The sequence below is a fragment of the Amblyomma americanum genome, chromosome 1, assembly GCF_052857255.1.
Source record: "Amblyomma americanum isolate KBUSLIRL-KWMA chromosome 1, ASM5285725v1, whole genome shotgun sequence".
Taxonomy (NCBI): Eukaryota; Metazoa; Arthropoda; class Arachnida; order Ixodida; family Ixodidae; genus Amblyomma; species Amblyomma americanum.
The window spans coordinates 287,877,424-287,892,677 of record NC_135497.1 but is presented as its reverse complement, the minus strand read 5'-3'; the positions used below and the strand labels follow the sequence as shown (position 1 = coordinate 287,892,677).

The following is a 15,254-nucleotide window of genomic DNA, read 5'->3' as shown; positions in this document are numbered from 1 at the left end:
GCAGGCCTGACTGAGCGGATTTCTCCAAATGACAAACACGTGCGTTGATGAAATGACAACTGCATGCCTTCAAGCGCAGTTTTTTTTTAAATATTCACACGTCGCTCACCATGTATGATGCTCGATACCCTTGTTCCAGTCGTCATATTTCATCAACGCACGTGCTTGTCATTTGGAGAAATCCGGTCAGTCAGGCCTGCTGCACAGACACGTGCGCACTTACAAGAAAAAATGGCATGCGTCGGTGCGATGAAGGCGGCGGAATTCGTTTCTTACTGCTGTTTCAAGAATTCTCGGGAAAGAGGTTTCTTGTTGTACATCCTCGCAACTGCGTTCTTGTCTGTTGTCAAGTGCATGGTTTGCTAGCAACGGTTTGATGAACTTTTTGCATATAATATGCCGCTATCCTTGTTCTCAGGAGAGGCAAACCCGCGATTTTATTCATACTGTAGAGCAATTAAGCATGTGTCCAGTGGCCTTTGAAGATGCGTTCGATCTTTGATCATGATATCAACGAACTTCTTGAGGCCCTTTAACACTCTTAGGTGCGCTGACGTCGTTTAAAAGAGTCCACCCCTGTCTTGGTGGGCAGTCAAATTTAAACTGTCTGCAGTAGCATTTCCTTGGCTGGAAATGCAAGCTACAAACTGCAGAATAATTTGATGTTGTGTTTGGCTGCCAGTTTTTTCTTCGAATTGCATTGAGCCGTCTTTTCCGGCGTTATAATTCAGCATGAATTTCATGGAACGAAACGCCAGGCTTCTTGTTTTGCTGACTGTACATTCAAAACGGAACGCAGCAGCAATGCAGTTTCACTCGCTCCTCCCTCCAGCAACTACAGTCATCGACGCGTCACTTGTCAAACGGTAACACTAAACACACCACACAAAAAATAATATAAGAAACAGCGCACCAGAAGGCGTACTTTTTGCTGCAACGGCAGTCACAAGAAAATTCTGTACGGCCTGCATGTCGTCTGCTAGAGGGTCCTCTGACAGCGCCGCCATACGGTGGACGCGCGCTCTACGGCGGGCAGAAAAAAACCCTGACGCTTCAGGCATGTTCTTCAGGGGGCATTGGTTCGGTATGTTCGCTTCGCTCGCATTTCGCTCGTCATATCAATCAGCTGGCAGCGTCCGTGACCATCAGTGTTTCTTAGATGAGGCAGATGTGCGATATGACAGCTCTTCCTTGGTACAGCTACAAGTTTTATGTTTGCGTTATCAAGCGTGCTGTGCACTCGTGAACCGGGCCGGAAGCCTATTATTGAGGTGCGAGTAGCGTGTGTTTTGACTACGAATATTAAATCGCGTTCATTCCGCCATGCCAACCAGTTAGTGAGCTGCAGACGGTGTATTTTCGTTGCAGTTTTGTAGCTTTAACACCGCTTCAACCGTCAGGCGTGTGCATTAGCAAATGCTGTTGTTGTTGTTGATAGGCTAACAACAACAACAACAGCATTTGCTCGATGCTGACTTCCACACGGGGACAGTGTTCGCTCAGGTGTGGCGGCTCAGGACAAGTCACCAAGCGGTGCCCACACGCCCGCACGGAACGTATTTCAATAAATCAATCGGAAACCATATATACTAACACTTTATCTTTAGTAAGATCTTTAGTATGCAGTTATTGGTATCGAGAGGGTTCCTTCTTTTTGCTGCGATACCCAATTCCCGAACTGAGTCGGGTGCTGAGTGAGCGCTGCATTTTTGCTTGTGCCGATGCCATAGTTGAAGCCCATTGGCCCGTAGTGCCAATGTCGAAGAATAATTTTTACCAGTCGAAAAAAGACGAGGGACCTACACAGGAGAAGGCTGGACTAACAACTTAAAGAATAATTAGTTGTTAGTCCAGCCTTGTCCTGTGTAGGTTCTTCTCTTGTCCCTCGTTTTTCGGCTGGTAAAAATTATTCTTCGACCTGTCATACCAACTGGCCCACCATTCAGCCTTGCTTCAGTAGTGCCAATGTGTGGTCATGCTGTTTCGTAAAAAACGCCGGCACAGCGCTAGGCTTACTAACACTAGTGCAGTAGTGGAGTTCATCTTGATTTCAAGCCAGTTGAGAGCTCCTGCCTTTTTTATTTTTCAGAAACTTTCGAACCTTTTTCTGGGGCTCCTTTACTCGGCTCTGTACTGTGCATTACGGACTTATGAAGCCATTAGTACCACCGATTGCTATGGTCAGCTATCTGTGATCTTTGCGACCAAACATTTCTTAGTCATAGGTATGCAGAGTAGAAAACTGCAACAACTTCAAGTTTCAAGGAGCTTACAGTATTAATTGAAAAGCTGCTACATCACTCATTTTTACATCAGCAGATATGCCATGTTTGAGAGGTAATGAAATCTTATTGACTTGCAAAACACTGTCCAGAAAGGGGAGACGACATTGGTGTTGCCCAGCGAAATATAGAAATGTGCTTGCCTCATAATCTCCTGGTGTAAAAAAGTAGTCAACTTAGGTGAACCATTCGCTCATGTAGTCAGCCTCGCATGTGTGAATTCCTGGTCACTTCTGCATTGTAGCTCTCAATTGATGGTCAGTTTTTCCCCCCACACTTATTACTGCCGAGTTAGATTCCAGTACTTTGTTACTGTAGCAGTTCCTGTTTTGATCAACATATGTTTTGTCACATATTGGATTTTCTGTACTTCAGAAATCACTTCGGACGCCTGACAGTGGGCAGTGATGCAGCTGCCATCCTGAATTCATATTTAGATTCCTCAAGAGAATGGCAAGCCACCGTGAATTATTTGAGGCTGTTACTTTGGAAAATTAGCAAGACGAGTTGCACCACATGTGCCGTTTTAACACTTGCATATTTTCTGGCAAGCTTCTTTTAGTTTAGTATTGTCTGCAGGTTTGTTGGTTTCTGCTCAGTGTAACTTCATTTGTAATAATTGTTAAATCCACTAGTGTAGTATGCCTACATTTCCACAGTGGATACAGAACACCATGTTGGCCTAGAGTAGTTTCACCAGCTTTTGACATGAGACATTTCTCTGCGCCCATGCTTTTTGATTTCCCGCAATTATCAGCCAGGCTTTTGGTTATGTTCTAGCCCAAATTATATTTAAAGCGACAGCTTTAAGGCTCTCGTTCAGCGGAAAATGCACCATACGGTGTTTTGTCGCAAACTCTGTAATTGAAAAGTGATTAAAATATTACATAAATTGCGATTACAAGGTCGTAGCATGACTCAGATGTCATTATGACATGCAAGTATATAAAGCATAGGAACTGTGCTGAAAATAAAATTGGGGTTATCAGTGGGGAATCGAACCCCTGACCCTTGGATTGCGAGTCGCACGCTACCCATAGGCCATGCGGGCACGTGCATACGACTTTGGTTTACTAGGTTTAACGTCCCAAAGCGACTCGGGCTATTAGGGATGCCATAGCGAAAGGCTTCAGAAATTTCGACTGCCTGAGGTTCTTTAACACTGACATCGCACTGTACACGGGCCTCTAGCATTTCGCCTGATCGAAATGCGACCGTCGCAGCCGGGATCAAATCTGCGTTTTTCGGGTCAGCAGCTGAGAGCCATAACCATTGAGCCACCGCGGCGGCTGCATACGACTTGGTTAAAGCGCTATTTTATATGTATGTCATGCAGTCTTTCACATAATGTGGTAGCTTACGACTGTATGCTAACGAGTATGTGTGTAGAGAGAGTAATTAAGGAAGCAATTAACATGCAACAAAGTTCATGTCAGTGAGGAGTGGGCATATGCGAAAGACTGTATGCTTGTCATGTGGCACTGGTGTGTCATGTGATCTGGCAACGTTAGCAGAGCACGTCATTGGATAATATCCTAATGAGACCAAGTGGAGTTAATGACGGAAGCATTAACGGCATCGCGTCAACTCCTTGATAGCGGAGCTTAAGTGTTCCCCCCATTTTTTTTCTCTCTCTAGCCCATTACAAATGAAAAAGGTACAAGTTTATGGGAGGTAGAGTTGATCGTGAGCTTGACTTATTCCAACGAAAAACCAGTCAGAAGTAGATACCCGTTCTGTATGCTCTTCATGCAATCAAGTTTCATGTTTTAAAGTGCTGATATAATTTTTCTTCACTCATTTAATTTGAGAAGATGCTGATAAAGTGCACAATAAGCAGATGTCATTTTTAATAGTTTTATTTGTTTTTTCATAAACTAACAACATATCAGAAATTTGCGCACATAAATACAGTTAGTATTGCAAGTGCCACCAGTGTCAACAAAAACCAAGTGGTACAGAGCTGGGTGACTACTCAATAGCTGCGCATCTTCCACAACAATGGCAATAAACACCGAAAGTCAAAAAAGAGTACAAATAAAGTGCTTAAAAAAAATGCACAGCTATACACAAGGCAAGACAATTAATATTCAACATATACACTTATGTACAAATGTGAATTCTTGCTCCATGGTTGTAAATGTGTAAAAACGTGCAGTATGATGTGTATTAAACAGCTTTTACCCAAAAAACCAGACAACGGAACACACGTGAACTCTACTGAACTATAATGCCTTGGCTCCATAGCACTGGTTACAAGACAACAGAGAAGCAAGGCATTCATGAAATGCCCTGTGTAATGGCAGCCAAACAATAAAGATGGATTGCTTCATGGCACACAGATTTAATGCTTGGCTGCTACCTTTCCGCAACCAGCGAAAACTAGTGAAATATTTGATTCTAACTTTTTTTTTTACCAATGATTGAAGTGAAAATTTCAAGTTGTGAATAAAAAGATAATACCAAAATTTACTAAGTGACGTAACTGAGTTAAAGATCACGGCAGCTTGTACTGTGATGCCGGGTGTGACAGCACACACCCAACTGCACTATAAAGGTGGCTTGTATTTCATATCCGCAGTGGTGCAAATTATTCGATCCACTTCGTGCCTCCTTAAGAGTGGCTAAATGTGACCACTGCTATGATACACCATGGAAAAGTGCAGAAATAGTTTTTTTTTTAATGAAGTTTTGCAGCTTCATAATCAAAAACTTTTACTAGTACAGACCAGACAAACTTCAAGGTCGCAGGTTTTCGAGAGCAAAGCAATAAAGCAATGTTCTTACCCAACCGTGCCATGCAACGGATGCACTGTGCATATAGAACACACATTTTTCAGATCTGCTGTAGTAAGCAAGGGTTTTGAAGGCCAAGTTTGTTCAGACTGCTTACAATGGTTTGTAAGCACTGCACTGCGCATGCAGCAACGTGTCTGAAATTTTTTGCTCCACAAACCTTGTGAAGGATGGCACCACACTGCTATCGAAATAACTGTCACATACGCTGAACTATAAATTAGAGGTAAAAAAAAAACTAAACTACACACAACATGCAAGATGCCTTATGCATGTAATATAAAATGGCCTGCATTCAAAGCTTGCTGCTCTAAAGCGAGCATCATGCAACATCATGACATTGAAGAGCTCACCATGTTGCTTTCACTAAAGAAAAAATAAACAATAAAAATGTAGTTCCTTGCCCCAATGTATTTTTTCATACCCTGCCTAATATGTAGCAGTGCATTTCTGCAAGAATGATTTATCAGTAACTGCATAATGACCAACATAAGTGGGCCTCTGATTATGCTCAAATGACACACCACTGTTTACTCAAGCCACTTACACAGGGTAGCTAGCCACATACCAAGTGCAGTTGACTGGCAAAACAATGTTTTAAATTTCCAGTTTTGTTAGTGTTAATATGTCGAGGAATGCAACCATCAATGAATGCTAGGGGCAATACTCTAGCTGTCAGTAGCCAGAGTTTGTCGACTGCTTGTGCAGTACAGACTAGACGCCACATGCGACTCCACACACGCTCCATGCGCAAAAGCACATTAAAAAATTTTTTTTTTTTCACAATGACCAGCAAACATGCTGCACATCTCTGTTATATACACAAACAGCATACCTAGACATACACAAGCAAGATATAATTACCTCTAACTCGCACAAATGTCATGTGAAGAGCAACAGGGAAGGTTTCAGGGCCACAAGATGGAAGCAGCAGTGACACCTGCTTACTGAAGCAGGCATTCTTCCACACGAAATTATCTCCATTAAAATTTCTTTGCAAAAGCTTGCTGCGTTTAAATATAAAAACTTTTCCCACAAAGTCTCGACTTGTACACAGTAAAGAGTGGCATCCAAGCTCACATGTGTGTCTCGCTCCAAAACACAACATGACCACGAAGCGATGTGCAAGCCTGTAAATGGCATGCACCTGATATCTGGCAGCTATTATGGCGGATTTTTCTGCATACAAGGTAGCCAACCCTAGTCATTCGCTCAGATGACCAATAAAAGCTGCAAGATGTGAACAAAAAAGCCTTGGAAATAACACAAGCCATACACTTGTGAACAACACGAACTTAAAACCCAACTGCAAAAAACATAACAATGCATTTTCGTCCCACTCCAAAGCTCATATCTACTGCTGGTAAGCATGCTTCTGCACATGCACACACACATGTGGGCACTTTGCAGCATGCTGTGCTCCTTGGGTAGGCTGTTAGCAAAAGGAGAGGCACGTCACAAAAAATGGGCTGCACAGGAGCCACAGTAATGTGCATACTGAGTGATTGCATTATGTGAAGGAAAGCCTTCCTTGTTATGCAACACAATTGTCGCAACACAAAAGCACATTCAAGGTAAGCAGGTATGCACATTTTACCACAAAACGTTTCACAACAACAAGACAAGCCCCCATACAGAAGCAGCAGCACTAAGGCTTTCGTTCAGCTCGAGTGCAAAAGCCTGGCGAAAGTAGAAAAAGTATGCATGGTAGGCAGATATCCCCACTGGCACAGCACGCTACCAAATATGGCCTTTCTAGTGGCATACCATTTAGATTAAGAAAGGTTTCAATCTCAGGAGTACATAAACGTTTAAGTTTTACTGGCTTTCATTTTCCTTCCTCCAGAGTTAAAGAAGGAAGCAAACAAAATTTCTCGCGACCCATAAAACTATAAAACAGTTGAAGCTGCAGCCTTCTGCCGAAAGAAACTATATGTGGGCACGTTTCACTAGTCTCTCATCGTACCTTGTGTCGGCTCTCTTGGGTTATTGAGAAACTGGTCAATTTTGTAATTTTGGTGGCTAAAATGTATGTGCAATATTTTCAGTGAGTGTCCGCTCACCTCGGTGTAACTGCCTAGATGAACGCAACAGCCTTAGCCATATTACACAGGTAAAAATCGGACATGGCACAAGCACAGCCCAAAATAACAAGCCCTGCATATGGTCACACAATCAAAAATGCCTGTTCGGCCCCAAAATATGCACACAGCATATTTTCTCGAACATTCACGAGTAGTTCTCTTACAAAGCCCGTTGAAAATTCTGGCTAGTGCTGTGAAGAATCGCAAACGTGACAGATGTAAAACCAAAAGCGCATGAGCATTTTTAAGGCACAACCTGCTCTTCAATGATATCTTGTAAGTGTTGTTCAGTGTTCAGCTTTATTGAAAAAAGAAGGGGGGGGAACAAGACTGCAAAATAATGGCGTAGATGAATCCTATATTTAAGTTGCAACGGTTACACAATTGAGTTACTGTGTAGTGTGTTCACACAGCTTTTCCATGTGCACTAGCAATCAAAAGTTAACAGAAAAGAATATTAGCAAAAAAAAACTTGTATTACACCATTGTCTTTAAACCTGGCCTGGAAAGTGTATCAGCACCATAATTATGAGTGTGAAAATTACACAGTACATCATTAAATCCTAAGCAAAGCACCCTAGATGCAACTCCATAAACTTACGCTAGGGGATGTATACGCGCCACGAAAAGTTACAGGATTGCACTGAAGTCTGCTTAAGATCGGAAATGCGAGCGCCTGTCCTCTCTTTGTCCCTCCATTTTTCATTTTATTTATATTTATGTTCGTTTTATTTTTTGCTTTCATGTTGCTTATGAACTGTTCCTTAATCAACTTTTACATTTTTGTTTTATTTACCATACAACCTATGACTGGCAGTTCGTGTGGACAACTTCTGGCCACAGACTTCCGTCTACAACTTCCATCCACGCCACTAATGAGCCAAGAAAGGTTTACGCCTTAAAAAAGCTTATGGAAGGTTACCTTGTCGAAAATTTTTAATTAATTTTAAATTTAATTTCTAAAATTTAATTTAATATTTTTGCACCCAAATTGTGTTCCTTGAGATCTTAAAGGTGCATAATTCACACAATGACAATTAGGCTGCATATATTTATTCCAGGATACGGCAGGATGAATTTTTCTCTAATTGCAAATTTTCTGAGAAAGCTGTATAGCTTTCCTTTGTAGCCATATGGCTGCGCTTGGGTGGATGCCAATGAGTAATTACTCCCTTATAACAAATCTACTCCACCTTGGGGGATTCTCCTAAACATTTGACCAACACTGTTCTCACTTCGAGTTATTGATCAATTTGCTCACACCCAACCATAAGCATGCCATCCCGATTAGCTCAGTTGGTAGAACGACTGCTCCCGTGAAACGGCACGACGAATATTTCTTTCATTGAAAATTTTCTGAGAAAGCTGTATATAGCTTTCCTTTGTAGCCTGTGGGGATACACGCGAATCCCCTGTTCCATGGTAACGGCCGCGCGTAATTATCACGCGATGTTATGCGCGCGTCGTTCGGGAGGTTTGCGAGGGAGGGCACTCACGCCACCCCCGCTTCCTTTCGCGCCCCCGCAGCGCGAAAACTTTTATTCCGGCTCAAAAGAATGGGATACATCGCTTTAGATCGAAACTACCGAGATTCACGAACATCGATTTTACAAGTCGTCGAAGAGTAGACGAGAGGCAGCGACGCCGCCGCGGAGACTTTCCCTCTTTCACGGAGAGACCTCCTCTCCACATCCCTGGAGAAGGCGCGGTCGCACGGTTCTCCTGGAGCCCGGGGGTCGCCTGGCGGGAGCCGCGCACACGCGCGGACGCAGATCTGCCACGGAGACCGCTGCCGTTATCGCCCGGCCACCGCGTGTGAACTGACCGCCGCGGGCCGTGAGCGAGGAGCCACGCGAGGTGAGCGGAACCTTTCTCTCCCACCATGTTGTGTGCGTTCCACCCTTTTTGTGCCTTTCACCCCCGTACGCGAGCGGAACACTCCCTCGTTGCGACGGTTGCTTTGTTGCTTGCTGCTAATTGTATTGCTCGGGAGCAATAAATGCTCATCCGAGTAGCACACTCGTGTTTGTCCCCTCTGGCCCGAACCCGCCGTGGTTGCGACTTACTGCACCGCGGGTTGGGGGTCACAGCTCTGACTGCTAGGGCTGGCACGCTGGTGCTAGAGAGCGACTATTGCTTCTAGCCCTTTGAGCATTATTACAGGAATAACCCCCATAAGCCATATGGCTGCGCTTGGGTGGATGCCAATGAGTAATTACTCCCTTATTACAAATCTACTCCACCTTGGGGGATTCCCCTAAACATTTGAACAACACTATTCCTACTTCGAGTTATTGATCAATTCGCTCACACCCAACCATAAGCATGCCATCCCGATTAGCTCAGTTGGTAGAGCGACTGCTCCGGTGAAACGGCAGGACGAATTTTTCTTTAACTGCAAATTTTCTGAGAAAGCTGTATATAGCTTTCCTTTGTAGCCATATGGCTGCACTTGGGTGGATGCCAATGAGTAATTACTCCCTTATTACAAATCTACTCTTCCTTGGGGGATTCCCCTAAACATTTGACCAACACTATTCCTACTTCGAGTTATTGATCAATTCGCTCACACCCAACCATAAGCATGCCATCCCGATTAGCTCAGTTGGTAAGAGCGACTGCTCCGGTGAAACGGCAGGACGAATTTTTCTTTAACTGCAAATTTTCTGAGAAAGCTGTATATAGCTTTCCTTTGTAGCCATATGGCTGCACTTGGGTGGATGCCAATGAGTAATTACTCCCTTATTACAAATCTACTCCTCCTTGGGGGATTCCCCTAAACATTTGACCAACACTATTCCTACTTCGAGTTATTGATCAATTCGCTCACACCCAACCATAAGCATGCCATCCCGATTAGCTCAGTTGGTAGAGCGACTGCTCCGGTGAAACGGCAGGACGAATTTTTCTTTAACTGCAAATTTTCTGAGAAAGCTGTATACAGCTTTCCTTTGTAGCCGTATGGTTGCGCTTGGGTGGATGCCAATCAGTAATTACTCCCTTATTAAAGGGACACTGAGGAGAAATTGAAGTTGGCTTGTATTGATAGAATACCAGCTCCTGATCACAAAAACGCCACTCTTACTGAAAACAAAGCTCTTGTAAGGTAGAAATCAGCAAGAACCAAAAGACAGGTATCGCCACCACAGGCCAATTTCGCAAGTACAAGTGTGGTGACGCCATAGGACAAGAGACGCCACCTTGGAGGAATTTTCCATCCTACTTGGTTTCGCGAATCTCTGAGGCTGACAAAGGTAGGTTGCGCAGATCAATATTGAAGTAAGTTTTGTTTTAAAACCAATAGTGCACTTTTATCACACAAGGAAGGCAGGCAAAAGACAACCTGAATGTTGGAAGCAAAGAAAACGGATGCTTGGCGACGCCACAGGCAGCCAGGAGAGTTTCGATTTGTTATGGCGCTCCGCGTCTATGAGCTTTGCGTGCCCCGTGGTTTTGTTTTTGACGCGCTTCGATTTACAAGCGCCGAACAGCAGAGGAACTCCAAGTGCCGCTTCAAGTGCTAGTTAACCTTTGAAGGAGCCTGTTAAGGCTTGTCAGATGATCGCCACAGTAGATGAAAAGCTATGATGGCACGATGGTCGGTGATCGTACAAGGCAGCACTTGTGTATTCGCACGCTTGCCCGGCGAAACATTCTCGGCTGTGCCAGTCAACTTCAAACTACTTGATGGAAATCGTTTATTAAGGACGGGAGACAATGTAAAAGGCAGTTCAGGAAAATTGCTGATGGCCTAGCTCTGTTAGACCAGGATATACCTAGCGAAAGCGCGGAGATTTCTGCATCAGAAGAGTGCATTCACTAGATGCGTCTTTATTGACAGCTGTACCTTGAGCCGCCGTGGTGGAGTGGTAGCGTCTCCACCTCAAACGCCGAAGGCCCTGGTTCGACTCCGAACCTTGGCACAGGTCTTCTTTTCTTTTATTCAGTGAGTGGGCGGGGGGTTTCAGTGGCCCCCATGGATGCCGCCGCCGAATACGTCGGTTAGCGGTTAAGCGCAGGCTCTTAACGGCGCGTTTATGCTGCGGCGAGGCGCGCGCGCGTGCTGCACGGAGAAGTCACGTCGGTCAAAGCGAGACCCTCTATACTCCACTCCAACTGCGCTTGACCGCCAACGCGCTCGGCGGCTTCGGCGACTCTAACCGCACTGGCGGGGGGAGGTGCGACAGCTGCGGCAGTTTGGCAGAGCTGTTCATTTCGAGCTCGGCTAATTTAATCGATTTACAGTACATATCTGAAGGTACATGCAAGTGGGCGAGAGAGCCCGATCCAGTGGACCCGTTGGATCTAGCGGAAGCCGTTGAAGCGTCGTGCGCCGGCTTTAGTTTCAAGCCGCCGACTTTAAACGCGACCGCCCTTGAGCACCCATTTGTTTTTTGTGGCAAAAAATAAATAACTTGGCCCTTGCAACCGTGGGAGACCTCGACGCCGCCTGCTGCACCATGCAACCGCGCCGTTCAAGGAATCGCAATCCGTTGGCCCCAAAGGCCCGGCCAGCCTCCGATGGGCGCAAGCGCCGACCTTGTCCTGGCCCCTTGCGACTCCCCACACTGGGGTTATGATATTTAGTTTGCAACGGCTGCTCTCTGAGGAAGGGGGAAACCACCCGCCGGCGCCTAACCTAACCGTGCTCCCTCAAAAGCATCGCACGCTCTGTGGGGCTGAGGTCGCTGAAATACAGGCTGGAGTTTTTGCGAGAACTACGTCGTCGAGTTCGGGAACGGGATCCATCGTAACGCTGGCAAGACGCCGGTGCAAACGTAAACGAAGCGACTGTAGCGACCCCCGATAGATGCTTTCAACGTGCGGCGGCGGTAGCTTTCATTTCGGCAGCTGCTAGACCGCACCGCTAGCCGCCAGAAATCACGGAGTCTCCGTTTACGTCACGTTTCACGTCACTCCGTTCTGTGTCGTTATAAGAGTTCTCCGTGTCATAAGAGTTCTCGAGTTTGAATCGGAGCGGCGGGAAAAAATTTTTCAACTTCGAATCCAAATTTCTTTGAAATAAATGCATCTTTCGCTCTTGGACAAGTGGCAACAAAGCCATGAAATGCCGAACTATCAGATATTGCTAACAAAAAAAAATTGATTGGGTTCTCCTCAGTGTCCCTTTAAAGCAGTAGGCACCTAATGGCATTAAATTTGCCCATGTGGCACGGGTATAAGATTAAATCATAATCGTAACAATATTTCTTTACAAATTATCACGAATTATACCCCCTGACATTATATTAGTGCAAATAAGGTAAAAATAAATTTTTCCATCATACTGTTGTTCCTGCTGATTCCTGTAACAACAATAGCATCAGACAAGAAAATATGGCTGCTAACACACAATTTTGCTTAAGATGCATAAATTGCAGATTTTTCGCAAAATCACGAGAAATTAGGGGCCTTATGTATAATGGTTTATGGCCTTCTTCCAAAAGAAAGTTCAGGAATCATTTCTCTATATCAGTTTGATATGAACTAAGAGTTGAACTTGCATTTCACTCAATATCAACACACTATCCTTACCACTTCCTGCAATAAAAAGAAGCAAACTAGTCAGCAGGAGAGCCTTTTTGACAATTACAGCTACAGCTGAGGAAAAACCAGGAGTAAATCTAATCAAAAGAAAACCATAAACGTTACTAACTTGTTATGACAACGATCATTGCAGCTACAAAGAAAAGACGCGACGTTCAAACTGCCATTTGTGCGTGCTTACACCAAACGTCTGACACACAAAGAAAACAGTAAATGATATGGAGGATCCCAAGAAATTATGATGTGCTTACACCAGTGAGCAAGGCCAACCACAATGGTCACCAAAGGTACGTACACACCATACTTGTACCAACGACACATATCCATCACATTTACAGCCAAACAAGTTTAAAACACTTGGCTCAAAGTGCACAGATGTCACAAGAGGTTAAAACTAGCCAAAATGCTGGCTAAAAGGTAAACACAAATAGATCTCTCCAACCAGATAGATGCAAAATTTCCACACAGCCCATGTACACAAACCATGTTATTTGTGTTGACAATGTGGTCTCCATGCTGCACACACAGGAGATAGTGTCTTAAAGGAAGCCAACATCTTCCACATGAAATAACAAAAGCAAGCATCATGACAAAAACTGAGACTTGTCTTTTTAACTGAGGACAGCACACTGCATGCGGCCTAGCAACAGTATAGAAGCAGCTTCATTCTTGGCTAGGCAAAGGTATTGCAAACCTGGTTGGTGTAAAGATAAAAACTTTTGTAAAAACCAGCTTCAAAAGGCTGTCTTTCCAAAGGAAAGGTTGGTCTTAGTTCTTACAACCACTCAATAATCATGATAAAGTATCATGACAAAGTAACATGAGTGGTAATTCTTTAAGTATCCCCTAGAAGAAGATTTAAGAAGTACAAAAGCTTATTTAATTGTCACCTACCTGGACAAAACTGCATGTGTGCATCATATCTCGGCGTTTTTACCTCCTAAAGGACATAAGGTTTGACGAAACTTCTCAACCTTACTGTCAGACTACTGACAGTACGGAAAGTAACTTCCTTAGGTAGAGAGTTCCCATAACCAAGAATACAGGTCTATGTTTTGAGAGGAAAGGAAGATAACTGTTTTCACTGCAAAATGCAGTCACTAAAAAGGTGACAAATAAATAACACACACTGCGTTATAGATGTGCAGCCTTTATAGGAGCCACAGGTATAACCATGCTGAAAGCAGATCCAATTCAGTACATAGGCCTTGATATGCTGTGCCTAGCAGTGAAAAGCCCAATGGAGTGGGGTAGCAAAATGGGCTCTGGAATTCCATCAAGAAACTGGCTGTGATTTTGATCGGCTACAGAACGTGTTCTGTAAGCAACTTCTGCAATTCATTTAGTGAATCAGTCCAATTTGCAAGTCAGCGCTGTTTGGCCAGCCCATCTCGGTCAGTGGCTTAAAGCTGCGGAACAAGGAAAGCTCTCACAAGATGGAATGGACTGGCCAGGGTGCAATTCAGTCCTCGTGCTCGTCATCGCTGTCCACATCGCCATCATTTGGAACATCCGAGGGCAGATGGATGCTGCTGAGGAGGTCACGCATGGCCTCCAGCAGTGACGTGACACTTCGACGCAGGTCGGCCGCATCGGCATTGACCCCATCTGCCTCTGCAGCGCCTACTGCACCCTGCTCGGCTGGCCCAGGCTCCACCAGTACCATGGGGTTCTGCACGTCGATGCCCACCACCTCCTCAGGCTGCAATGTGACCACATGTACATCATTGAGGCTCTGCCACACTTTCAATGCAGCAGAAGATTTAAAACGAGAAGGAACAGGTGCAGCACACTAAACAGTATGCACACAGGCAGCAGCATTTTGAAATTACTGCTACAGACCTGGAAGATGTCTATCCAGAAAACTTACTTTAAAAAAAAAAAACTCAATTTCAGGCAAGTTTTTCACAACCTCAACTACTACAGCAGTTTCAGAGTGGTTCTCCTCATACACAACAATGCAAGTCAAATGTGCACAAAGTGAACCAATACAGCGCATTGTGTGGTGTGTTCGGCCTTGCACGCAGGTGCTTTTGCTTTTGAGAGTACATGAAAAACAAATTGACAGACTCGCATGCAATCTCCACATATTACCAGTCACATATGGTGACTGCCTGTTGTCGATGCCAATTATTAACAAAAGCCCATGGGCATGAACTTTATTTAGTGACCATGCTTGACTCAGTTACACAACTTCAGCTCATACCACAACAGCAAACATTCAACTGCCAATAATAAAGAAAAAATATGTGGATCCATGTTATACAGTCGAGCCTCGATATATCTTCCAAATTCTTTTTAACAAACACATGCAATTTTCGCTTCATATACTGAATGAAGTAAGACAAAAAAATGGATAATGAACTCCACAAAGACAAGCGGTGCCCACTCTGTTGGCAGGTAGCATGCTTCACTGCTCCACATGAGCGGCTGGTGGTAGTTCGGCAAGTGTTCACGCCATGGTTCGCACTTTACCTCGCATTCGCAAACAATGCCAAGAAAGTTATAACAGCATGGAGTTGTTAGCCCAATCACAGTCTTCAGA

General features: G+C 44.4%; 1 protein-coding gene across 1 annotated transcript in view; it reads right to left on the bottom strand.

Annotated features, from left to right (window-relative positions):
* Positions 1 to 13,843: 13,843 nt before the first annotated feature.
* Nulp1 (Nuclear localized protein 1) overlaps positions 13,844 to 15,254 on the bottom strand; it is a 48,910-nt gene continuing 47,499 nt past the window's right edge. Inside the window, exon 14 of the mRNA XM_077649506.1 lies at positions 13,844 to 14,411. Coding sequence (XP_077505632.1) covers positions 14,172 to 14,411 — 240 coding nt within the window. The 3' untranslated portion in view covers positions 13,844 to 14,171. The remainder of the gene's footprint in view (positions 14,412 to 15,254) is intronic.